The sequence below is a fragment of the Stenella coeruleoalba genome (genome assembly GCF_951394435.1).
Source record: "Stenella coeruleoalba genome assembly, chromosome: 2".
Classification (NCBI taxonomy): Eukaryota; Metazoa; Chordata; class Mammalia; order Artiodactyla; family Delphinidae; genus Stenella; species Stenella coeruleoalba.
In genome coordinates this window covers 13,526,667-13,551,513 of record NC_137147.1, presented here as the reverse complement: position 1 = coordinate 13,551,513, position 24,847 = coordinate 13,526,667, and the positions used below count along the sequence as shown (strand labels likewise).

The window sequence follows — 24,847 nt, the reverse complement described above, 5'->3', positions numbered from 1 at the left end:
ACCAATAAGGGTGGGTGTGTGTGTGTGTGTGTGTGTGTGTGTGTGTGTGTGTGTGTGTGTGTGTGTAGAGAGAGATTTATTTTCAAAGAACTGGCTCACGTGATTGTGGAGGGTGGCAAGTCCAAAATCTGCAGGGCAGGCTGGAGACCCCAAGAAGCACTGATGTTGCATTTTGAGGCCAAAGACCGACTGGAGACTCATTCCCTCTTCCTGCAGGAAATCAGTCTTCTTTTAATTTCCTTTCCACTTTTCAACAGACTGACTGAGGCTCACAAACATTCTGGAGGGTAATCTCCTTTACACAAAGTCCACTGATTGAAACGTTAATCTCCTCAAAAAATACCTTCATGGCAACATCTGAGTGCTGTGGCCTAGCCAGGTTGACACACACAGTCTTCTTCCTCTGCCTTCTACGTTGGTCCTAATTTTCCCGCTCTGGAGCCACATAGACTAAATCTCCTTGCACATGTCAGTGATTCTCGTATTTGAAGTCATCTATTTTGTCCACCTAGTTTTCTCGTTCAGGTTCAAGCGTTCACTTTCTTCAGTTGTAACTGGTATATCAAGGGTTCCCTGTCTTTCCCCAACCTGCCAGCCCTCTGGTTGTATCTATTTTGTCCATGTCCCTGTGGAAACGGAGGTTTCAGCATTATTGAGCAGGTTTTTTGGATTCAATTCAATGGCAGTTTCTTTCTCTGAAGGCAGCTTAAAACTGGTAGTTTTTATTGTGACATTAGCTGCCATTGACATTTCACCCATAGCCCTTAGTTCTTTTTCCCAAGAATCACTCAATACTGGAGAGACCCATAGATCGATCAGAAGCAGACCTGTTAGAAAACTACCTTGCGAGTTGTATGCTGCGTGTGATCCTAGTCCGATGAGGGGCGTTAAGTGGTCTCAGAACAGGCTTGGTTTGCTGGGACCAAAGCAGAGAAGGGGCAAGAAGGCTGTTTCTTTATATATTCCCATAATTTTGTCCTGATACTTTCCAGTCAGTTCATGGAAATACAGTGTGACCAGTGAGTCTTGGAGTTTCCTTAGGACTCCTTGTTTTAGCCTCCACGTCTGAAAGGATCTTTTCATGTGTGACATTTTGTGTAAGAAGCAGGCACACTGGGCGGGGAGGGGAGGCAAGGGGGTAGCATGGAATTCAGAAAATGTTAACATTTATCATTTCCTTCCTGTGGTGGTTCTGAAGTGGCTGGTGTAATATTCACCTTTTCCTGTTTGAGCAAGTTGGTCAGTCCATTCATGAGCAGCTTGATGAATGAGTCTTTCATGGCCCTTTTCTCTCCTGGCCAATAGCTTAGTGAAATTGGCTCAGGATTTCTGCTCTTGGAGTACAGAGGCAAGAGTGAATTACATAGAACCTAATTATTTTTCTTTTCCATTTTCCTTCTAACGTCCTTTTTCCTCCATCCACACAAGGTAAAAGAATTCCAACTCACGTTTTATCACTTCTTCTAGCTATAGAATATTATCTATGTGTGTATGTGTATTTTTTTAAAGATTAAAACAGTGAGAAATCTCAACCTGATCAATTTTAAACCTGTCTCACAACATTTTTCCTGTGATGTAACTCACTGTACTTTATGTAGAGTTTTAAATTATTCCATCTCTTTATCCATCCTGTTTGCAGCTTACCTTCTACACAAGATATGCCTTTGCTTAGCAGTTGCCTAAAATCCCCTTGTTTTGCATTTGTTTCCAAAAACAGAAGAGGTTAAACTGCAGTAGGATAGTACTTATCAGACTAATAGTGGGCAGAAAATAAAATAACACGGGAATCCTGAAGAACAGAGATAAAATCAATGGAAATACAAAGTGTTTTTCAAATGTACTGAAAAGTTTAGGTGGCATGCCTAGTGGCGTGCTTCAGGCCAGCCACTAGAGGGTGTAACGAGCCCTGTCTTCCAAACCTTGTGTGCAGAGCCTCCGTAAGCTCCCAGCTCTAGTCTGAGGGACATGGTGATTGCCCCATCCTGACTTATTGAAATACCTTTATATCTTGTCTATAAAATGAATTTTTGAATTTTTTTTAGCAACGTAGTGTCATTTGACTAAGCTGGGTCACGTTAAGTCAAAGAATAAGTGGATGCTGACACTTTTCCCATTTTGCACACCTGGTGGTCCAGGTTCAGACTTCCTGGGTTCGTCCCAGCTCTCTGCCCGCTAGCTGTGTCATTCTGGGCCCATCACTTAACCACTTAAAGCCTCATTTCTTCATCTTTAAAATGAATTACTAATACTGTATCTCATAGGGTTATTGGGCAAAGAATTTGATGCATTTGCCAAAAAGAAGCACCCGTTAAATATTATCTGTTGAAATTATTATCATCCTTGCTTTTGTGCTTAGACTTGCCCAAAAGCCCACAACAAATCACAAAACTAAACTCAGAAGCCAAGTATTTTGACCATTGCTTTTCCTGAGCTAAATATCAATTTACAGAGTGGCGGCCTTTGTTCTAATTTTGTAATTTAAAGACGTGAAATACTGGGATTAGCATATACACACTACTATATATAAAATAGATAACCAACAAGGAGCTACTGTATGACACAGGGAACTATACTCAGTATTTTGTAGTAACCTATAAGGGAAAAGAATCTGAAAAAGAATAGAGATATATACGTATCAATATAACTGAATCACTTTGCTGTACACCTGAAACTAACACAACATTGTGTTAATTTTTTTTTAAAAGAAAGACATGAAATGTACTTTCCTGCTCACTCTTCTGTGGCCAGTCCACACAAACGTGTGCCAGTCTGTGAGCAGCCCGAACACTGAGTTTACAAGAGTAGTGAACCTGGCCATCTGTCCGTGAGCATCCCCAAGACGGGCTATGTCATTCTCACCTGTGTATTCCAGTTGCCCATCGCTGCCCCCAGCAGACAGGCCCACCTGTGGAGAGTGGACAGGGGGACGCTTTGATTTTAATAGCACTTGCTTCCATTTGTAGAGTGCTTACCCCGTGCAGCTCCTTTTCCTAAGCGTTTTATGTGTACTTCTCTCATCTATTCCTAACAACTCCCTGAATCTCCTAACAGTACCCTCATTTCAAAGAGTAGAAAGATGAGGCATAGAGATTCAAGTATTTTCCGAGGCATAGAGATTCAAGTATTTTCCAAAGTCCTACATAGTTGTGAAGACAGGATTTGTGTCCATACACAGAATTCCTAGCTGGTAAACTATTCTTGACATCTCTATTTTAACTTTTTCATCTTGAGGCCTAACCAAGGTCTTGCTATACCGGATTTTAGATAAAATGTTTTACTTCCCCACCTACCCCCCCCATTTGTTTGTAAAGATATCATTTTAAAACATGAAAAATGGATTTAATATATTTATTTTCAGCATCTTCTGTGTTATAAATGTAAGAAAACTTTTAATATCATAATGTCTCAATACTGCCACCACTTCAATGTTTCTTTTAAGTGTGCTTTGAAAACTTTGTGTGTGTATTTCTGTATAAGCCAAATATCTAATTTTAAAACGTTGCATAGAGTCTCATTTGTTTTTACTAGTTTTCTGGCTTCTAAGGAAATTAGGCTTCTCACTTCTAATTAGTGTAATTAAAAATGCAATATGTGTTGAATCATTCTGGGTAATGAAAAAGAAGTTTTTTAAAAAATGAACCTCACTGGATGCTATTCTAAAAGCTGTTTTGAATCTACAAACAATAAATGCTGGAGAGGGTGTAGAAGAAAGGGAACCCTCATACACTGTTGGTGGGAATGTAAATTGATACAGCCACTATGGAGAACAGTATGGAGGTTCCTTAAAAAACTAAAAATAGAACTACCATACGACCCAGCAATGCCACTACTGGGCATATACCCTGAGAAAACCATAATTCAAAAAGAGTCATGTACCAAAATGTTCATTGCGGCTCTATTTACAATAGCCAGGACACGGAAGCAACCTAAGTGTCCATCGACAGATGAATGGGTAAAGAAGATGTGGCACATATATACAATGGAATGTTACTCAGCCCTAAAAAGAAACAAAACTGAGTTATTTGTGGTGAGGTGGATGTACCCAGAGTCTGTTATACAGAGTGAAGTAAGTCAGAAAGAGAAAAACAAATCCATATGCTAACACATATATATGGAATCTAAAAAAAAAAAAGTCATGAAGAACCTAGAGGCAAGATGGGAATAAAGACGCAGACCTACTAGAGAATGGACTTGAAGACACAGGGAGGGGGAAGGGTAAGCTGGGACAAAGTGAGAGAGTGGCATGGACATATATACACTACCAAATGTAAAGTAGATAGCTAGTGGGAAGCAGCTGCATAGCACAGGGAGATCAGCTCAGTGGTTTGTGACCAGCTAGAAGGGTGGGATAGGGAGGGAGGGAGACACAAGAGGGAAGAGATATGGGGATATATGTATATGTATAACTGATTCACTTTGTTATAAAGCAGAAACTAACACACCACTGTAAAGCAATTATACTCCAATAAAAATGTTAAAAAAAGATTAAAAAATAAAAGCTGCTTTGGCGATCAAGGGCTTGTCCACTAGAGGGCAGTAACAACTTTAAAAACAAAAAAAAGTTGACCTGAATCTTTTTAATTTAATTTTCAATAGATAGGGATATTATTGAGTTTTTAAAAAACAAGTAACTTGACCTCTTTTTTATCCTAGGCAAAGTTGGATATTGCATTTGGAACACACCACACGTAAGCAATTTTTATGAAATGGGGAGGGGAGGATATGAGTTTAATAGATCAGAGGATGCTCTTCAGAAATCGCCCTTAGAGGGACTCACATGTGATGATTTTGCTGGGGGAAAAGCTATCACTTAGGAAGCAGAGGAAAAGGAGTTGTTTCTGAACAGCCTTAAGACCAAGTACCAGGATTCTGGCTCTGGACATGAAAGTCTGAATCTGTGATGTGGTTTCTGCTTTCTCTTGAGGGCGTTCATTATAGCCAACTGAGGGGGATAGATTGTGGTCCGCGGTTACGCATGACTGTACGTGCGGTAGTCACATGCCTATGGATTCCACCACTTTAAAGAGGGTCTTGTGAATTTCATAAGATTCTGAGTTGCATCAAATAGAATATTGTTGGGTCAACTGTGCTGTGATTGAAAGAAAAACTGTTTTACAAGAAATTGTCATCTTGAGAGGCTGGTACCTGTCCCTGCTTCAGGACATCTCAGAAAATTCTCTTAGGATAATTTCTGAGACATTGCAAACAACAGACAGGAGAAACTTTTCTGTTACTTCCTACTTGATACATATCAGCTTGACTCCCGTTTTATTTGAGTCTTACTGTTTAATAGAGCCGTTTTACATAATTGTTCTCTAGCTGAGAAAAGAATAAGACATGGTTGCTTCGATTTCAGTATTTTTGTAAATCATATTTCTCTAGAAATATGTCACACTCAAAAGAGTGACAAAGGGCTTCCCTGGTGGCGCAGTGGTTGAGAGTCCGCCTGCCGATGCAGGGGACACGGGTTCGTGCCCCGGTCGGGGAAGATCCCACATGCCGCGGAGCGGCTGGGCCCATGAGCCATGGCCGCTGAACCTGTGTGTCTGGAGCCTGTGCTCCGCAACGGGAGAGGCCACAGCAGTGAGAGGCCCGCCGTACGGCAAAAAAAAAAAAGAGTGATAAAGCCTTATCTTTCTTCTAGACCAGCAGTGGAAACAGGTAGCCTCCTGCTTCAGGCATGTCCCTTTGGGTGTCTGTCCCTAAGGCAACAAGGAATCTCATGGGAGGAAGTGTTTGCCCCGAGTCTTTCAGTGACCACTGTTTTCCTGCTACTACGCCAAAAACGAGGGCATATGTTCATCATTCCCTTTGTAAGCTTAAAGCTATATTTTGCCAGTCTGTCTCCAGAAAGGAACCAGAGCAGAAAGCACTGAGCCACTTTGTGAAAGGATACCTATCAAGCATACATTATCTGGTCTTAGGTGCTCTTGTGTAAATGTTGCTGCGTTTACCAACCACCCCTAATTGGTAACTTTAGTGTAATGGAGGGTTGTTGAGAGTGACCTCAAGCACCTACCTAGCTGGAGTATCAGGCACAGAGCTCACAGAATGCTAATTTCAGCAAAGGATACAAAATAGCACTGAATAGGCTGAATCAGAATCTTAGGCTCCTATAGCTGCACCACAGTGGGAGACGCTGATGGGCGGCAGTAGTAGTAGTCAGCCGTCCTGGGAGAGATTCTGCCAGTAAAGCGTCCTTGTCCCCCGCCCTTAGCTGGAACCCTAGCCTAAATACCTTACTGATTCCAGAGTACATTCAGCAAGCCCCGTTTTGGATCCTGGGCATGATTTGCTAGACCTGCAGTGCGGGGTTCCTGTGCAGGGCACATGTTCTGTGCCTGCAGCCAGCGTTTCTTGGGCACTTTCACACTGCACTTAATATGCTAGCGAGTCATAGGAGAGCCTGGGTCAGGGGAGGGACTGAGTGCTGGGCTGGCCCAGATCTGACACAGTGGCATTTGAGGGGGATGGAGCTATCCTCCTTTTTTTTTTTTTTTTAATGCTATTCCAAAAATTACTTGGTCCTTTGTCTTCATTTTATAGACTAGAGGCCCCAAGTAGGTAGGCAGCTTTCCTCCAGCCAGTGTTGGGAGACAGGACTAGAACTGTTTATTTTTGCTTAAGTTCTTAATTTACTTTTGTTGTTTCCTCACTGCTAAAATTAAACCTGTTTCCTTTGGCGCGCGCGCGCACTTTGCAAGCCCATTCTTCCTTCGCCTCCAGCACATGCATTTTGCAGGTTAAACCCAGCAGAGTTCCTCATTCAGAGTTGAAAGTGCCTAGGGAAGTACTGATAGACCCTTTCCCCACTCTGTAGTATGTGTGTAGTTTATATTTTGTTAAAATGCCAGTATTTTGTAGGAGATTGAACTCATGCCTTGAAATTACTTTCAGTTGTTCATTTTAAAATATTTTAAGAGTTATTCATTAAATATCTATTATATTCTTGAAGCACAGCTCAAGGGAATGTAAAGTGTTTTAAGATATAGTGGCTTTTGTCCTTCCAGCTTTTAGTCTTTGGGTGAGAGAGGCAAGACAAACACATGAGCTAGGAAAGAAGGAAAGCCTTCCAGCTCCTGGTGACAGGTGTGAACACGTCCCCCGCCTCCCCCAACAGAGTGGAGCTGCCACAGTAACTCTGCAGGAGTCTCCGGGGTCACACTTGCGTCAGCTGGCGGGTGCTGACCACGTACTACTTGCGGCCCCATCCCCCAGGAGCTCATGGTCCTCTTAGAGACAGTGAACGTGCTCCATCCCTGCTTCCAGGATGCTGTGCAGTACCGGGGCTTATCTCATAGTGCTTTAGAATGCTGAAGCTCTTTGGTGGCCTCCAGAGCCGGAAGCAAAGGCACCTCCCACGGCCCTGAGAATCCACAGGGGGAGGGAAGCGTCAGATCTGGCTGTGCAGCCTGGAGCAGACTGCAGGATGAGTCTCTCTCCTCTTCGGGCTGTAGCAGGGCTCCCCTCCGTGTGACCCACTCCTGCCCCAGTAGCATGAAGTAGCTGCGGCCCTGTCCAGCCCAAGGGAAGCCGTGCACAGCGAGAGGAGGATCCAACACGTGTGATCCAAATAAGCGCTGCTTCCGGTTCACGTGGGGAGCTGGGTAGTCCCCATGAGCTCTCCTAGCCACGGATTCTGCAGTTGTAAAATGGGAATGATAGCGCCTCCTCTGGATTGGGTGGCATTTAGTGTGCTAGCATTCTGTGCGGCTTCTAAAGCAGTGCCTGGTGCATAAATGCTCCGCGGACATTAGCTTGCCTCCCCCTGTGCAGGGACAGCTTCAAATAGGGGAAATGTCCCTTCTGCCACCCCCATAGCTTAACAGATAATATGCAGGTCAGTATTCTTCAGGGAAGACCTCATTTCTTTATATGTTTGATCCATTTTTAACTCTGACCTTATTGGGACATGCCATTTTGTCTATGAAAAGATTAATATGACTCCCCTTAGATTAGTTCTCAATGCTATTTGATAGGATTCACTGACATTAGTGCATGATTTTCCTGTTAATTGATAACTAATGGAAATACTTGTTAAAGTTAAATCATGAATTCGTAACTGGCTTATTCTTAATTACAGTCAGCTACTAATGTGGCAACTGTGTATGTAAATTTGCCCAGATTTCAGGGAGCACATCTCATACATGGAGAGAAGATTGGCTCAACAGCTGTCATTTCTCCAGCTTTGCATTAATTTACCATTTGCCAGCTTGGGTTAAATTCTCGTTCTGGCAAGAGCTAAATCTCATTCTCTGTATAGTCTTTTCTGTACTTTTTAATGCTAATAACCCCATTCGGTTGAGATAGTATTTGGGATGTTGCTTATTTGAGAGAACCAGTGGTTCATTTTTTTCCCACGTGTAAACTGACTTCCATCAGTAAATGTTAAGTAGCATTTTGGCCTCCATAGAAATAAGGTAGAGTTACTGCCTTGAGTGAATCTCTAGTTGGGGGAGAGAGAATTTAGGTTCCTGAAATAATTAGAAAACCATCGGGAGGCCAAGAACCATCTGAAAGTAGATGGCAAAGTAAAACAAGGCATGGAAGCAGTAGAGGGAATGTACACCTGGAGTGTTTTACATTTAACAAAACATGTACTGCGTTTCATTCTCACATCAGACCTATGAAGTGAACACGGGGTTGATCCTTTATGCCACAAGTGAGAAGCCGAGGCTCAGGGGACATGGAACGACTCAGAGATATTAAATGACTTATGTAGGGTCCTAGGGCTTCTAACTGATGAACACTGGTACTTAGGTCTTCCAGCTTCGGATGGAAAGCTCTTGTCTGTCCTGTTCCCTCCCTCTCACTGGAATTAAACTAAGGGAAATAATCTGATGACTGGGGAAGCCCCATGGGAAAGAAGGGAATCTCTAGGGCTGATTTGAGTAAAGGGAGAAGAAAAGGGAAGACTTACCTCAAGCCCGGGTACACGCTGGTGACAAGTCTGGCGTCTATAGAGTATGAAGAAAGATCAGTCTCTTGAAAGGGAAGCATCTTTCAAACTTAAACTGCAACCCACAGTAGGAAATGCGTTTGTCATTTCAGTCTGCTGCAAGTGTCTATACTGATAAGTGCTGAAACCAGAGTTTCACGAACCAACACTTGAATATATGCAATATAATCTTGAGTTTCTAATTTATTCTGTTGCAGTTTTTTTTTAATGCGAGGTAGCCACAGCGTAGCAAGAGGTTGTGACCATACTCTGAAAACACTGGACAAGAAGATTCCTGTTGTCCCTGGTAGTAATGGGTGATGCTGAATAGATAATAAGGAGCCAGACTACAGTGTGGGGAGGGGTTTAAAGTGCCAGGGCTGGCCACGTGGACGGGATGGAGCAAAAGTTCATTTACCACCAAATACTCAGCATTTTGGAAGGTGGTTTTCCACTTGTCACTTGAGCAGACTTTGATAACAATGATGTATGGAAGAAAAGAAGACTAAATGTTCAAAGTTGGGATAATGTAATAAGAGTTTAAAGAATTCCTTTAGCGATTGCATTTGCGTTAGAAAGGTATCATGAGAGTACTGTTAATGCCTTTTGGTCCTTTTTCTGTTTTTAAAGGAAAATGATGCTACTGCTATACGAAGAGGGCCTCCGGGTTGTCATACACACCTCCAACCTCATCCACGCCGACTGGCACCAGAAAACACAAGGGTTTGTAGGTTCCGTTCATTTCTTGGTAGTCACTGTGTGTGCTAAGAAAGGTCAAAAGCGAGAACATTCGATTTATTCTTTTTCTCCTGTTTTTTAATTGTGAAAAAAAAACAGAATTATGGCATAGAAAAGAGACACATGCAAAAAAAAGTGATAGTATTCTTTTACTACCTCCCCCAAGTTCCTCTCTTGAGGTAGCCGGTGTTAACCGTTTAACACATAATCATAATCATAATCATAACACATAATCATCCATAACTGCCTTTATACCTGTAAACATACATATTTATACACCGTAGCTTTTTTCTAGTTTTTACAAAATGGCATCATACATACACTCTACAGCCAAGTAGATCCAAGTAGATGCTGCCTCTTTCCTGAGGCAGGAAAGAGGATGAAAAATGAAAGACCTGAACCTATTATTTTTCCATTAAGACCCTCCTGATAACTTTCTTGGTCCTCACTTATTCCTGCATCCACTTGTACTTGCCACTTCCCAACAGGTATCAAAAGAAAACTTGGGGGTTGATTGTACGCTAAAAATATCCCCTCACCCCCAGTCAGTTTAGTTTCCCATAAAGCAAATCTAAACGGCTGTCTTTTTAGAGCCTGTAACATGGTTGTGAATCTCCAAAAGAATTGAACATGAAGGTTTTTCATGGCTCTATTTTATTTTATTTTTTTAATTACCAACCCTTTGTCCTTGGTGCATATATGCCAGATCTAGGTTTTGATCTCCTAAGAGAAGTTTAGGTTTATTTTTAGGGATTTTAGGGACTTGTTCAAATCGTTTCACCCTTTGTTCTCCTTCCCAATAAGGCTTCATTATGACCAGCCTTAATTTCGCTTTCTTTCACTTAAGCTAGTCTGCACGTCTCTGCTTTCCTGTGTTAGAAGGAACTCACCCTTTCAAGGTTCGAGTATCTTCCCCTGCATCTTCCTCCTCATTCCCTCGCTCATACCATTGCCCAGCCTGGGCTAGAGCCCTATTCTGGGGCTCTGACTGAGCCCAAGTTAGACCTGTGCTCCGTAACGGGAGAGGCCACAACAGTGAGAGGCCTGCGTACTGCAAAAAAAAAAAGTGGATTAAAGACCTAAATGTAAGGCCAGACACTATCAAACTCTTAGAGGAAAACATAGGCAGAACACTCTATGACATAAATCACAGCAAGATCCTTTTTGACCCACCTTCTAGAGAAATGGAAATAAAAACAAAAATAAACAAATGGGACCTAATGAAACTTGAAAGCTTTTGCACAGCAAAGGAAACCATAAACAAGACCGAAAGACAACCCTCAGAATGGGAGAAAGTATTCGCAGTGCTCTTGATCCACCGAGTTTCCGGTTAACAAGGTCTTTGCTGCCCCAGGAGCTTCTAGCGGCTAGCTTGCATTCTGGGACTCATGACTCATATGTAGCCCCATCTAAAAAAAGGAAGTGATATTAACATAACTTGTTCTTAAGGGAACAATAATACAGCTAAAGGGATTTATCGAATTGGCTCTCCCGTGGCTCAAAGAATCCCACCCACAGCCTCTAGCGCCTCTGGAGCTTGAGTTTATAGGCAGCCAGGCCTGTTTCCTTAGGCATCTCTGGGTTGGCTACTATGGGGAAGGGATTAAGGGTAAATGGCTCCAGTGTTCATTTTTCTCCTTTATTTAAAAAAACTTCACGCGGTTCAAAACTCAGAAGTACCAAGGGTATGAAATCTCCCTCCAACTTTCCTCTGCCGGCCACCCCAGAATAGGAGGTGCTGTTATCTCACGGTTAGTCTAGATTCTACTGTCTCTGATACTTTCATGTCGTGGGTTGTAACTTTTTAAAATATTGGCTTGGCCAAAAGGTTCGTTCGGATTTTTCCGTAAGACCTTATGGAAAAACCCAAATGAACTTCTTGGCCAGCCCAATATTTAAAAGTAGTTCTTTTGTGTAATCTCATTTCCTGGTCATCCTATCATGGCTCTGCTGATTCTTGCCTTCTCCACATGTGTTCCAGCCATCCTTTTCACCTGCTTCTTGGTCCACCTGTTAATTTCTCAATTTTAAAATTATTTGGCCCAGGGTGATTTCTCTTATTTTGTGAAATGTTAAAAACGCCTCACATCTTGGTATCCTCGTTTAGAAAGTCGTCATCTGTCATGTTCCTCATTCAGAACTCTCACGAGTGAACCTCTAATCCAGGAGGAGCCCCACTCACCCTGTGGGCTCCGAGTTGCTACTGGGAGGAGAGACCTCAGCCAGCCAGCCCGACATGGTCGCGTTACGCACACAGGGTCAGAGGGAGGCCCAGAGGGGTCACCGAGCTTGCCCAGAATGACACAACCAGGTAGAAGCAGATCCAGGTCCAGAGCCTGGACTCCCGTCCTGGTCACAAGTATAACCCCTCATGCGAGGGGTCACCTCGAGGTGGGAAGGGAAGGTGTGACTTGCCACTGCTAGAAACGTGTACGGAGTTCACAAGACGCACAGCCGGGATCCTCGTGGGCCTGGATCCTTCCTGCCCGGACAGCTGCCTCTTACTAGTCTCCTTGGAGGGCCGCTGAGTGAAAGAGGAATTGAGCAGTTTCTCTTTTGGCTTGTTGGGTAGAAGTGTGGAAATAACCCAAGAAGGGGAAAAAGGCAGACACAGCTCGTACTTGCTGAGGCTGCTTTCAGTTAGACCTGAACGTTCATTACCTCGCGGGCGCCTTGGTGAGGCAGGGCTGTTAACCTGATTTTGCTGTTGAAGAAACAGCACAAGAAGTTTGAAGCCATACTTCTTTGTAATCTATGAGGGACCACTTCACAGAAGGACTGGGTTTCGCTGTGCTTGTTTGCCATTTGTGGGTATGATATGGAAGTTTTGGCAAAGTACGCTGACAAAGAATTGATGAAAGATGTCTTTAAAGTTTTTTTACTGAATTATTTGAAAGTCTGAGGTTAGTGTTAATGTAACATGACTAAATGTGGTCTATACTCATTCCAGACACCAGATGTGGGATATATATATCCCATATGTTGTATATGAAAATGAGTTTGTTTATTGAAAACATTTGCACATACATTTTTTTCTTAGATAACTTTTATTTTCCACTTGGCTAAAGAGCTACACTGACGTAGGCATGGGCAGAACCTTGCTGGGGTTACTGCTGGTGGTGGAGTTGCTATAGCAGTTAGGAGTAGAACACTTAACTGTTGTCATCAAGTCTTTTAAAATGATGTAGAGGTGCGAGGGGGAAGGTACGTGAATGAAGGAGGGAGCATGGAGAGACTGAGTCGGGAGAGGTGGACAGAGGCCAGGTCTTACTGGGTCTTAAATTCACAGTGAGGTTTTCAGAAATAATTGTGAATGTGACGGGAACCATTGGAGTGGTGACATCAGATTTGTTTCATGTTTATAAGGATGACCTTACCTACCATGGAGAGAGGTAGTGAGAATTCACCTCTTCCTTAGGGTGAGTGCCTAATCAATACAGAGGTACCACTGTGATCAGCTGTGCTTCTGACTGTTAAAGGTTATATATATTTTTTTCCATTCCAGAATGTGGTTGAGCCCCTTGTACCCACGAATAGTCCATGAGACCCACAGATCTGGAGAATCAACCACACACTTTAAAGCTGACCTCATCAGCTACCTGATGGCTTATAACGCCTCTCCCCTCAAGGAGTGGATAGATACCATCCAGGAGCACGACCTCTCAGAAACAAAGTACGTGGCGTCTTAGCAACGGGGTGCTTACCTTGAGCGTCATGTGAGGTCTGGGACACGGGGGCCTGGCAGGAGATAGCTGTCCTTCGGGACGTGATGAGAGCAGGCCTGTCCCTGTCTGCACCTCCTGGTCCTCGGGCACTGAAGTGGAGGCTGGGAGATCTTGCCCCTCACCTGAGTGCCATCACCCCACCCCCTCCCATCCCAGCTGGAGAGCTTTCTCTTAAAATTGCTGAGCTCTTTGCCTGGTACCTCACACTCCGTGGGTGTCCCACCATTACTTGATGTGCTCAAAAATGATTTTAAGTGTCAGTCTGAAGAGGCATCTCAAGAAAGTGGGTTGGCTCGTAGAATATTTCTTGCTTAATGTTACTTTTCATGAATATTTTGTGATTTGGGGAGTCCACATATCACTATGTTCTATAACTTGTGCTTTATATCTTTTTAGTGTTTACCTTATTGGCTCAACCCCGGGACGCTTTCAAGGAAATCAAAAAGATAATTGGGGACATTTTAGGCTTAGGAAGGTAACAGAATTTTTACTATTTTACCATTTTTTTTAAAAGTAATGTATGTTCTGTCCTTTTTCATTTATAATTGGTATATTTTGAAGGCAGCTTCGTAGTATCTCTAGCACAATTCTGGGCAAATAGTAGGCACTTGATAATTGATTGTCTAATTATAGTTTCCAGTAATTACTTGCATTTTAACATTTTGCGTCATTTATAGGTGTAGAGGTAACAATTCTAAATGGCAAAAATATATGGAGGATTTTTAGTTTTTTTTATTTCTTGTAATAAAGAGATTTTTTATTCATATAAGTATTATAGCTTTTCATCAGCACATCAAGGATTTTTAACACAAATTCAACAAAGAACAGAAAATAGTGTTGAGTGAAGACTACAGCTGAGCTATGATGTGTTTTGTTTGCTAAACCATTGCCCTGAGAACTGTAATTATGGCAATGACATTTGATGCTGGTATGAAAATAAGCCAAGAAAGATCTTTAACAAAGTAAAACAACCAGCAAGTTAAAGCTTAAAGTTTTCTCCACCTCTCTCTAGAGTCAGTTTATCGACCTTGGTAAATTCCTCAAAGGGCTTTCTTAAAAGCCTCTCTTTTTCCATAAATTATGTTGTGTGAGAATTCCGCCCAGCCAGTGACAACTTTTCACTTTAATTTCCTTTTGTGACACCACAGCTGAAAGTGGGCAAGGTCTTGAAGCCACCATCTTTCTATCTTGACCTGGGGCGGAGAAGGTCCCACGTACTGGCTAAGTGCACAACTTTGTGGGCGGATACCCACACCCAGGGCCAAATCCTGACCTGGTTACGAGCCATGTGATCTTGCCTTGCTCCTTAACCCCTCTTGACATCCATAAAATGGGCATAATAATAGTACTTCCCTCACAGAATTACGTAAGGATTAAATGAGGAAATGAATGCAAGACATGTGTTGCGTGTTCGGTAAGCACTAGTGTGTACTAGCCTGTGGGCCAGTGTTTCAGAACGGCCAGGTGATCGCACGTACTGTGCAGCATCCCAATCTTATTGAAAGCTGAGGAGCATCTTGGAGTTTGCGACCACTTTCCACTGTCAGGAACTCGTGGTGCATCATAGCTGCACTCCAGGGAAGATGGGTGATCAGACGTATGTTCCACTGAGGTGTAAAGAGAAGCCCAGGGACTTGGCTAGGGTCGTGTACCTGATCAAGGACCGAGCCCAGAATAGCCCCAAATAGAAGCTGAGTCTTGTTGGCTCAGTCCTGTTTCCTTTGCCATGCTGCACCCAGGGTGGAAGTTGAGAACTATTTGGGCTCTTTGGGGAAGTGTGTTTATAAATATTAATGGAAAATAATACATATAAACTAAACAATACATCCGTCAGAATATGAGCTCCACTGGGGCAGGAACTGCGGCTTTTTTTTGTTGTTGCCATCTCCAGCCTCTAGGAAAGACCCTCAGTATGTGTTTAAATGGATAAAATTTCCCAGTATTTTCTGAATTGTTTCTGCAGCTTTGCATAAATATCAGACAAAGCAGGAAATGCAGGTCAGTCTTCTGCAGTGCTTATGGTAGTATGTATCTATATGTAAATATATTCCCTTTTATTTCCAGAGCATCACAGCTGCCTAGGCCCCAAGGGTTAAACCTCTTTCAAATGATACGAGTCAAAATATACAATAGCTTGACTTCCTAGTATTGTTTAGGTATGTTAAACCATCGCAACTTGAAGGCAAAAATCTAATTTCCTATGCCAGGTTGGTGCTTTATCTGACATTGCTACTAAAATGGGTCTTCTTTTTATTTTTTTTAATCTGTTTTTGCTTTTAGTACAAATCAAAGAATTTTGGAAGAAGAATACTTGTGTCCACTTACTCAATTAAAATAAAATCTCTTCAGTGTTTAAAAATATTTCCCAAAGAAGGAAAAAAACTACACATGGGTATGAACTTGGTTGCTAATATTTTCAGCCTTTCCTTGTGAACGAGGCATTCCAAGGGCAGAAAACCATGTTCTGAGTTGTCACAGCATTTCTGTTCACGTGTTTGGAGTAACGGTAGCATTCGTTTTTATTCTCTCACAGATTCTGAAAGAGCACACCTCGTCCACACCTAAAGCGGAGTCCTGGCCTGTAGTAGGTCAGTTCTCAAGCGTTGGCTCCATGGGGGCCGATGAATCAAAATGGTTGTGTTCTGAGTTTAAAGAGAGCTTGGTGACACTGGGCAAAGAAAGCAGGGCCCTAGGAAGGGCTGTTCCTCTTCATCTGGTGAGTGTCCCCCTCCTCGAGGTCACTGTTCTTATCCTCTAGTCCAGGGGAAGAATCAAATCAGTCCTCGTTGTCATAGAGAGATGTTTCATTCCGTGGTTTGGGGATGGAAGCAGCAGGCCCTCAGCATAGTCATTTGTAATCAAGTGGCCCTAATATCATTTGGTGCTGGGAGCTTGCTGGTTTGCTCAGAGCTCCATCTCAGCCACAGACTAGCCTGCGAATTCTCCATTCCTTCCTTGAGGTCGTCAAGCCAAGGGAAAAAATACTTGATAAAACATTGCCAGCAGAATTACAAGCATTATTAGTTTAGAGACCTTTGAATTAATAATTTTGCATTCAATTCAGTGTTAATTTGTCATTTCAGAGGGAAAAAAATACTCAAATGGAAATGTAATTTTCTTTCATTGACTATAAATGCTTTCTGTAGTTTAATTACTAGAAGTTTAATTTTTTTCGGTGAGATGGGAACTTGTTTAAAATTTAAAGCACGTTTTCTAAGTCTTTAGGTATTTCTAATTGAGATTTTCATTTTCTTAAAAACGAATCTTCTTTCCTTTTAACAAATAGTTCTTCCATGTGGTAAATTCCAAGTGTTTTGTTTTTTTTTTTAGATCTATCCTTCAGTGGAAAACGTGCGGACCAGCTTAGAAGGATATCCAGGTAATTGTTGGGGAAACTGTCCCGATTGTATTTTGTGTTTGTGTATATTTCATAAATGCCCTGGTAAACATTTTCTTTTTAAATTTTATTGGGATATAGCTGATTTGCAATGTTGTGTTAGTTTCAGGTGTACAGCAAAGTGATTCAGTTATACATGGCCCTGGTAAACTTTTTAAAACAAGTAATAAAAATGCCTTCCTGCTTGAGACCAGAAAAGTGTTGGTTAGAAATTTAGAGATGATTCTCTCTTAACTAGATAAGGATCATGACAGTAGGTAATATTGAGCAGTGCTGTGTTCCAAAGATGATGCCATGCAGTTGGGCAATTTGTGTGTTATTTAATCCTCACAATAATGCTCTGAGTGATTGATATTTTTACCAATAAGATTGTTCTCACTTCTGCCACCAGCATATTGGTTGTCCAGACAAGACGTCCGGATAAAACCAGCTTCCCCTACAGCTGTGTGTCATACCTTTCTCTGACCTCTCTCTCCCCACTTCCCCCCCTGCCTGAAGTACTGTGTGGTTCTTCCAGATTTGAATTCCAGTTACAGATAATATTGAAGGTCCGGAACTTATGCTTAATACTGAGATGAAACCTTTGGTATAACCCAGTTGATACATCTTGTCTTGCAAGAGCTTCATCTGTAAATCCTAGGACTGTTTTGTAGACATCTTTCAGTCTTGTCCTCTATTTCCCTTATGTCAGTGCTGGGCACTAAACTTATTTAGAATTCAGCAGCCCCCCCCAGATAGTGCATTCAGGAGGTATTAACCAGAAACCCAAACAGGGTAATGCCTTGGGAAAAGGGGAAGTCTGATTGGCATTTGCTTATGGCTGGAAGCAGAGTGCTCTGAATTAGACCAGCTTAGTCCATTCATTGCTTATCAAACTACATGTGACCCTGCCAGGAAAATCTCAGTAGAGTTTGGAGTGTATTAGCCCATTTGTTGCTTTTTTTTTTTTTTTTTTTTTTGCGGTACGCGGGCCTCTCACTGTTGTGGCCTCTCCCGTTGCGGAGCACAGGCTCCGGACGCGCAGGCTCAGCGGCCATGGCTCACAGGCCCAGCCGCTCTGCAGCATGTAGGATCTTCCCGGACCGGGGCACGAACCCGTGTGCCCTGCATCGGCAGGCGGACTCTCAACCACTGCGCCACCAGGGAAGCCCCATTTGTTGCTTTTTAATGGCAAGCTAAAATTACTTCACTGAGACTCAGGGACATGGTGATTTTCTGGTTGGTTTGGCTGCTTTTTTTTTTTTTTTCTCCTCCTTTCTGTACTTCTAATAGGCTAGGTCCATGCAAAGCATGTTTTTCAGTAGGGAAGAACTTGGTAGTTTCAACAAAGCTATTGGGTAACTGGTCCTTGAAACCTCAGCTATGTTCTTAGTTAATTTGTAGTGGGAGATACAACATGCCTTATTCGATATGTCAGGAATTTAAAGCCCTCTTTGGATATAGATTACTATGGAGAAGTTCTAACGTGTTTGGAAAGTCACTGATGAATCTACAGGGAACTTTCTTCCTTTCAAAGAGGAACAAAAATGGCTTCTAATTGTGTTTTCACTTGGAACTGTATCTTCGTTCTCTTTGTAGGACTATGGCTTTTAGAATTCCTTTTTAAAAATGTACCTGTTTACTGAACATTTTAATTTAGTGATCCTTTTATTTCATTTGTAAGAATCTGTGTAGCTAGGACAAAGTCTATTTGGAGATATCAGTGTAGAAGGTGAAGGAGGCAGGAGAACCAAGTTTTTATCCTAGTGTGCCTTCCCCCGAGTGTCCTGGTCTTGGGCAAAAAACAGGTGCACCAAACCTCATCTTGCAAAATGTGGCTAAGGGTGTCTCACCTGCATGAGGACAGCAGGATGGGCAGAGATTCATTCTCTGGTCTTTCCTAACATTTCAGATCTGTGCTGTTATAGATGTTAAATTTCCACCACCACTACCACCCCAGTGATTAAATACCTTTTCTATTCAGATAGTAAACATTTACTATTTGACATGCATATCTAAGAAAGGAAACCCCATTGAGAGCAAACCCAAAGCAGGTTTGTTTAGCCATTTTCTTTCAAAGAACTATTCCATAAGATGAAGTAAGTAGTGGTTTTCTTTTACCTTCCAACTGTTTGCTGTAGATTTTCTTCTTAACAAAGGATCCTCAAATTATAGTCAGTAATTTTCATTTTTTTATTTTTCTTATTTTAAAAGCCGGGGGCTCTCTTCCCTATAGCATCCAGACGGCGGAGAAACAGAATTGGCTCCATTCCTATTTTCAGTAAGTAATAGGTTTAGAATGCTGCCTTTGCTTCTTTAGGGTAAAATAAGAATGTTATTTGTCAGTATGATTTTTTTTTTTAAAAAAAGGACCTTATATAATATGGCTATATTTTTTATCTGCATATGTTAGTGATAGAAATCATTTAAAACAAGGTTCTGAACATTTCTTGGAAATGTTTTTTAATACCAAAGAGTCAAATATTGGCATACAGAGAAAAAGGTAAATAAAAGAACATGTTGGGAAGTTTCGAATTTACATAAGAAGCATTTTCGTCCATATTTCCAAAATATGTCATCCTTCCGTCTACACATTCATACGCTGTGAAACCACAGGCTTACCGAGGGAAGAATCCACGCCACTCTCTCCAGGGCACGGGGTGCCTTTGGCTTGTTGTAACAGTCAGCAAGTGGCCGAGTGTTCAGGTGAGCGGGGTGTCCTGCGTCCTCTTCTGGCTGCAGTGGCTGCACATCCTGCGTGTTCTAGGCCAGTTCTAGTTTCATACTTGCTTCAACAAGCATTCATTATGCTGGACGCCAGAAACGAGGGCAGATTACATTTCTCTAGCTTTCAGTCTGGGAGTTCCCTGGCGGTCCAGTGGTTAGGACTCCACGCTTTCACTGCCAAGGGCCCGGATTCAGTCCCTGGTCGGGGAACTAAGATCCCACGTGCAGTGCAGCAAGGCCAAAAAAAAAAAAAAAGCTTTCAGTCTAATTCAGTACGCCATTCATCCTGGAGCCTTTCTTTAATGTTTTCTTTGGAGATGTTTGGTTTTGCAGAGGACATTTTTAAAAATTGAACTCCTTTCAGTATTGTCCTCATACAATCTAATAACGAATCTACCTAATCCTGATTTTACTCTTGCAGACAATCTGTTTTCTTGAGGGACCATCCTCTTATATTCATAAGTCTTGCAGACAATCTGTTTTCTTGAGGGACCATCCTCTTATATTCATAAGTAAGGATTGTTGCCTCGTAATATAGGTCATTTTTTTTCCCATGGAACTGTAGTCCTAAAAATGTTGGAAACTTAGAAACCAAACTCAGATATATGAATATCAGCATTTGACTGGAATATTTCTGAATTGTCCCCCTGCCTTTCAGCATTCCATTTTGATATTCATACTGTTTGTATTTTTCCCATTTTGTATTTTATTCTTTCAATAAGCATTTGGTGAGCCTCTTGTACTCAGTAACATGCTCCGGGAGCACAGTTCCTGCTTTCAAGGAGACCAGATGTGCATACATGCGGTTAAAAGCACAATAGAAATAATATGTATGTGTATTCATAACAAGATGGGAAGGCCATACGAAAGGTTACAGTGCTTTTTGTAGGTGGTGGTAAATTTTTCTTCTGCGTACCTACATTCTAAAATGAACATGTGTTATGCTGTTAGCTGAGTACAGTTTAAGGAGATATCACAGGTCATATCACAGAGAACAATGTACTCACTGTTTTTTAGATGATAGGAGTTTGCTTTTGAGACAGTTTCCTCATACTAGGACTATGACCAATTTATATTTTCTAATTAGTGATGTGTGTCTTTCCCGTCACTAGCAAATGGTCAGCTGACACGTCAGGCCGCAGCAATGCCATGCCACATATTAAGACATATATGAGACCCTCTCCAGACTTCAGTCAACTTGCGTGGTTCCTTGTCACAAGGTACGTAGTTCTTACATTCCTGATGGGAGGAGTTGTTACAAGTGTTTTTGTAACTCCTGCTAAGAGTACTGAATAGGGTTCCAAAAAGTGACTTTGTGGATTGTTGTTAGTTTTCTTTGTGTATGTGTGTGTCTTATATGAGCCTTATTTAAAGTAGGCCCTTGACATGAATCCCTTGGTAGAGGGATCATTGCCTGATTTTACTTATAAGTGTAGGTGTTTACACGGTTTGCATAAAGTTTGTGTTTACTTCTGTATTTAATACTCCAGATAGGAATTAAGCAAATTGACATTTGGAGTAAATACAGAAGAAGAATAACTTGGTGAAATTAATATTCCTTAATTATTTTCTTCTTAGATAAGTGAAACTTGAGCAATCAAATCTCTTTGTGTTTTTTTTAAACATCTTTATTAAGATATAATTAACATACTATAAAGTTTACCAATTTGAAGTCTACAATTTAATGATTTAGTATATTCACAGAATTATGAAACCATCACAGTAATCCAATTTTAGATTATTTTTGTCACCCCCTATAAGAAAGTCCCTACCTATTAGCATTTTTGTGTCTGTTTTTATAACAAGCTATAAAATAGAGCTGGACTAGAACTTTAGTTCCTGGCTTCTAATCTACAGAGACCGTTAGGCATCTCTTAATTTAATAACACAGTTGATGCCAATAGCAACTAATTAAGGTATCACAGAGTACAATTATTTCTTTAATGATGAACAAACTTTTAAACAGAAGTTTAAAAGCTTTCATGAACACACTTTTCAACCAAAGAACCACTTAGAAGCAACCAAGTTACTTTCCTAGTTTATGGAAATTAGTGACTAACCTTTGCCCCTGACTCCGGATACGGGTCCGAGACTAAACAGTGTTAGTGGTGGAGGTTAGATGTGAGAGAGGGCTTCCCAGGCGTTTCTGAGGAGCCATAGCACAATGGGAAAGCACACTCCTGAGTCCTGAAGATCGGACTCTTCTGTTATTTACTAGCTCCGTGAACTTGGGAAATTTATTTAACCTGAGGCTCTTTCCTGTTGTATAAAATGGGAAAGGTGATGGCTGCCTTTGGGGGTTATTGTGAGAGTTAAATGACAGAGCCCAGTGCTGGAGACATATCAGCCCATGACATGAGAGCTGTCGTTACACTTGTTCAAGCTCTGCCCTCAAGGCTGTGAAGGATGGCCAGGGGAATTAGTGCCCTTCTCTTTGCTGTGTGCCTATAAAAAGAGAAACTTCTGCCTGTAAAGAGTAGGTTACCTGAGTATGAGACCTGAACTGTAGATTCCCTGGGTGGAGAAGTCATTGCCTGAGACAGATAGGAAATGCCAGGGAGAGCAGAGGCATGGAGGCCGTGTGGCCCCTCTGTGGGCGAGGAGTTTGGGCCTTGGTGAGTGGGAGATTGTTACTTCCTCCCCCAAGTGTATTTTAAATAAAACACACTTGAGAAAGCTAGATTATTACCAGTATTCCTGAATTCAAGTGATGAGAAATTAAGTTATAATACTACCCAGTCTTCTGTGAAGTTAACCAACAAAAACATGAATTGGGGCCTAACGTGGATCCTTGAACAGCCTCCCAAGTGACCTGGATACTCAGAGACCACATTTCAGTGTCAGCTCACCTATGTGCTCAGTAACTGTCTGTTAAACCAGCTTACTAAGTTGCAAGGAGACAAACCTGGCTTTTAATACTGGTTCTGTCACATCGTGATGCTGTGTGTGACCTTTGCTTCCTTGTATATGCTGATGAGTCAGTAGGACTCAATGAAATTATCTACTTGCTTCTGATTCTACAACGCTACCGTTGGAAGCATTACGGAGTGGTAGGCCATCATACATCCCAAGGGCTACTTTATTACAAAGCTTGTTGTTTTGCTCTGTGTTGAGTACCTGAAATGATGTGACAGACATTTCCCTCAATCAGATCTGACAGATTCTCTACCCATTATATTATGTTCTTATACTCATCAAGGCTCTTACTGAAATCGTACCACTTTGCAGCAGTGTTGAATTGAATCTGAAGGCTATTCTTCCAACTTTGGTTAAGATCCTCTTAACTATTAGCAGAATGTTTTTTCTCAAAATAGGGTGAGAGGGTCAGAGCAATATAAAGAAACATATCAGTCATTGGGGAAAAGTGGTCTCGTCTAGCATCATGGGTTTTTTGGCTGAGAAAACAGGTGCCCCAAGAAATTAAGCATTGAAAAGCGTGCAGCTCACCTTTTATCCACAGAGTGATCAGAAGTGATCTCTTTTACTCCCCTCCTGCCATTAGGTAGACTTTTCCTCCAAGATGTTAGTGTCGAAGTCTTCTATGTAAGAGTGCTTGCTGTGGGTCTTTGAGGGTTACTAGAGGTGGAAATCCTGGTGCCGGGGACCCAGGGATAAAGGAGAGGAGAGGCTGTTTGGAGGGCTGGCCTGTAGGATAGAAATGGAAACGTTGGGTCCTGGGAAGGGAGGGAGGATTCCTCTCACGCTGCCGTGTTAGTCAGGGTTCTCCAGAGAAACGGAACCAGTAGATGAGATACACAGAGGGGTATTTTTATTTTAAGGAATTGACTCGCGATTGTGGGAGCTTCAAAGTCCGGAATCCATAGGGCCAGCCCGCAGCCTGGAGTCTCAAGTCTCCGGTCCTGTGTTGCAGTCTTGAGCCTCTCTTTACTTTCCCTGGAAAAGACAATTTGGGGATTGTTTTTCCTCAAAGTGGAGTGAAAAGGATAGATGTGCTTCACAGAAGTTGCATGAGATTTACTGATTATGATTTAAGGGCACTAAGGGAGGTTGAGATTAAGTTAACCCCGTGAGTAATCCTTTTCTACGGGCTGAGTTTCATAGTTTAACGACAGTGTGTGCTCAGCCCTGGGAGCACGACTGGGAAAAAGAGTGAGACGTGCTCCTGCCGTGCAGGGGCTGCCGGGAGAGACGATGCTGGCCCCTCGTCGTTCCGCTGTGTAAGGACTAGTGTTGGAAACATTTTCTGGTGGGAGCAGGGTCTGGTTGTGTGAGAGACCACCAGCTAAAGATAAGAAAGTGGTATTTCATGTAGGTCTCAAGGTAGGCCTGGACGTAAACCAGGTGTATTGGGAGGGGAATCTGAGCCGAGGAGCTAGGGGACGAAGGGCACAGAGCTGAGAAAGCCCATGGGGCTTTCAGGGAGAATCTGAGTGAGTCCATGCAGCTAGATGAATAAAAACAGATCCAGATACCTTCAGAACAGATCTTCTCAGACAAGTGCACCTGTGTTCTTGCGCTTAAGTCCAGAAAGCATCTACTGTCAGTTGATTCATTTAATATTTGGTGGCGGTTTTGTACTGTGAATGTCTGCTGTAGTACTGACTGGCTTAATTATAACTTGCAAGTTAATTGAAGAATTTGAAATTTGTCTTTGTGAATCTGTGGCTTCTAATTTTATTCTGGAGCACCTAGACCAAAAACTATACTTGCCAAGATGTTTAAAGGATAACAAGTAACATTCATTCAGGGATTTCAACACGCCAGACGCTGTTCTAAATGCTTTATGTACGTTTATTCATTTAATGCTCAACAGCTCCATGAGGACTTGGAGAAATGAGTGGTTGAAAAGGCTGCCCGTGGTCACACGGTAGTAAGTGGTAGAAGCAGGATTTGAACCCCGGGCCTTTGGCTCCACGACTGGCACTCTTCAGCTCTACCTTCTAATGCCTCTTAATTAAGATACGGTTTTAGTGCTCCTGTTTTCTGTGAAGACCAGTTAGATCAAAAGAAACTGCAGCACATTTTACTTTGTTATGTAAAGGAGAAAAAGCCCCCATAGCACTCCAGTTTTATGAAAGGATACCTGAGAAATGTAACTTCTATAACAATTTAGAACATACTTAGAGCCCGCTCTCCAGCCCTTTCATAACAAGGGAAGGTACAGATCCCAAGTATAAGTGACATCTACTAGTAACTCCTTTCTTTTTTGTTTTTGTTTCCAACCTTATCTTCCAAACCGAGTTCATCTATCTAGAAGGAGGTTCCTTTCTCGTCATCCCTCTTTGCCCCAGAGGCACCTGCCCGCTCTCATCAGGCTTGAAGCCCAGCTGTCCTCTTGTGCTCTTCCTTCCTTGGAGTGTTTACCGAGGTCCTTCCTCCTGT

General features: G+C 42.1%; 1 protein-coding gene across 7 annotated transcripts in view; it reads left to right on the top strand.

Annotated features, from left to right (window-relative positions):
- TDP1 (tyrosyl-DNA phosphodiesterase 1) overlaps nucleotides 1-24,847 on the top strand; it is a 73,659-nt gene that overhangs the window by 12,875 nt on the left and 35,937 nt on the right. For all 7 annotated transcript variants that reach the window (XR_013827348.1, XM_079915039.1, XM_079915042.1 and 4 more), the window contains exons 6-13: nucleotides 4,654-4,688; nucleotides 9,569-9,661; nucleotides 13,182-13,349; nucleotides 13,798-13,876; nucleotides 15,935-16,117; nucleotides 16,732-16,780; nucleotides 18,992-19,058; nucleotides 20,617-20,724. Coding sequence is in view for 6 of the 7 variants with exons in the window: in XM_079915039.1 (XP_079771165.1) it covers nucleotides 4,654-4,688; nucleotides 9,569-9,661; nucleotides 13,182-13,349; nucleotides 13,798-13,876; nucleotides 15,935-16,117; nucleotides 16,732-16,780; nucleotides 18,992-19,058; nucleotides 20,617-20,724 (782 nt within the window). In the remaining variant the exon portion in view is untranslated. The remainder of the gene's footprint in view (nucleotides 1-4,653; nucleotides 4,689-9,568; nucleotides 9,662-13,181; nucleotides 13,350-13,797; nucleotides 13,877-15,934; nucleotides 16,118-16,731; nucleotides 16,781-18,991; nucleotides 19,059-20,616; nucleotides 20,725-24,847) is intronic.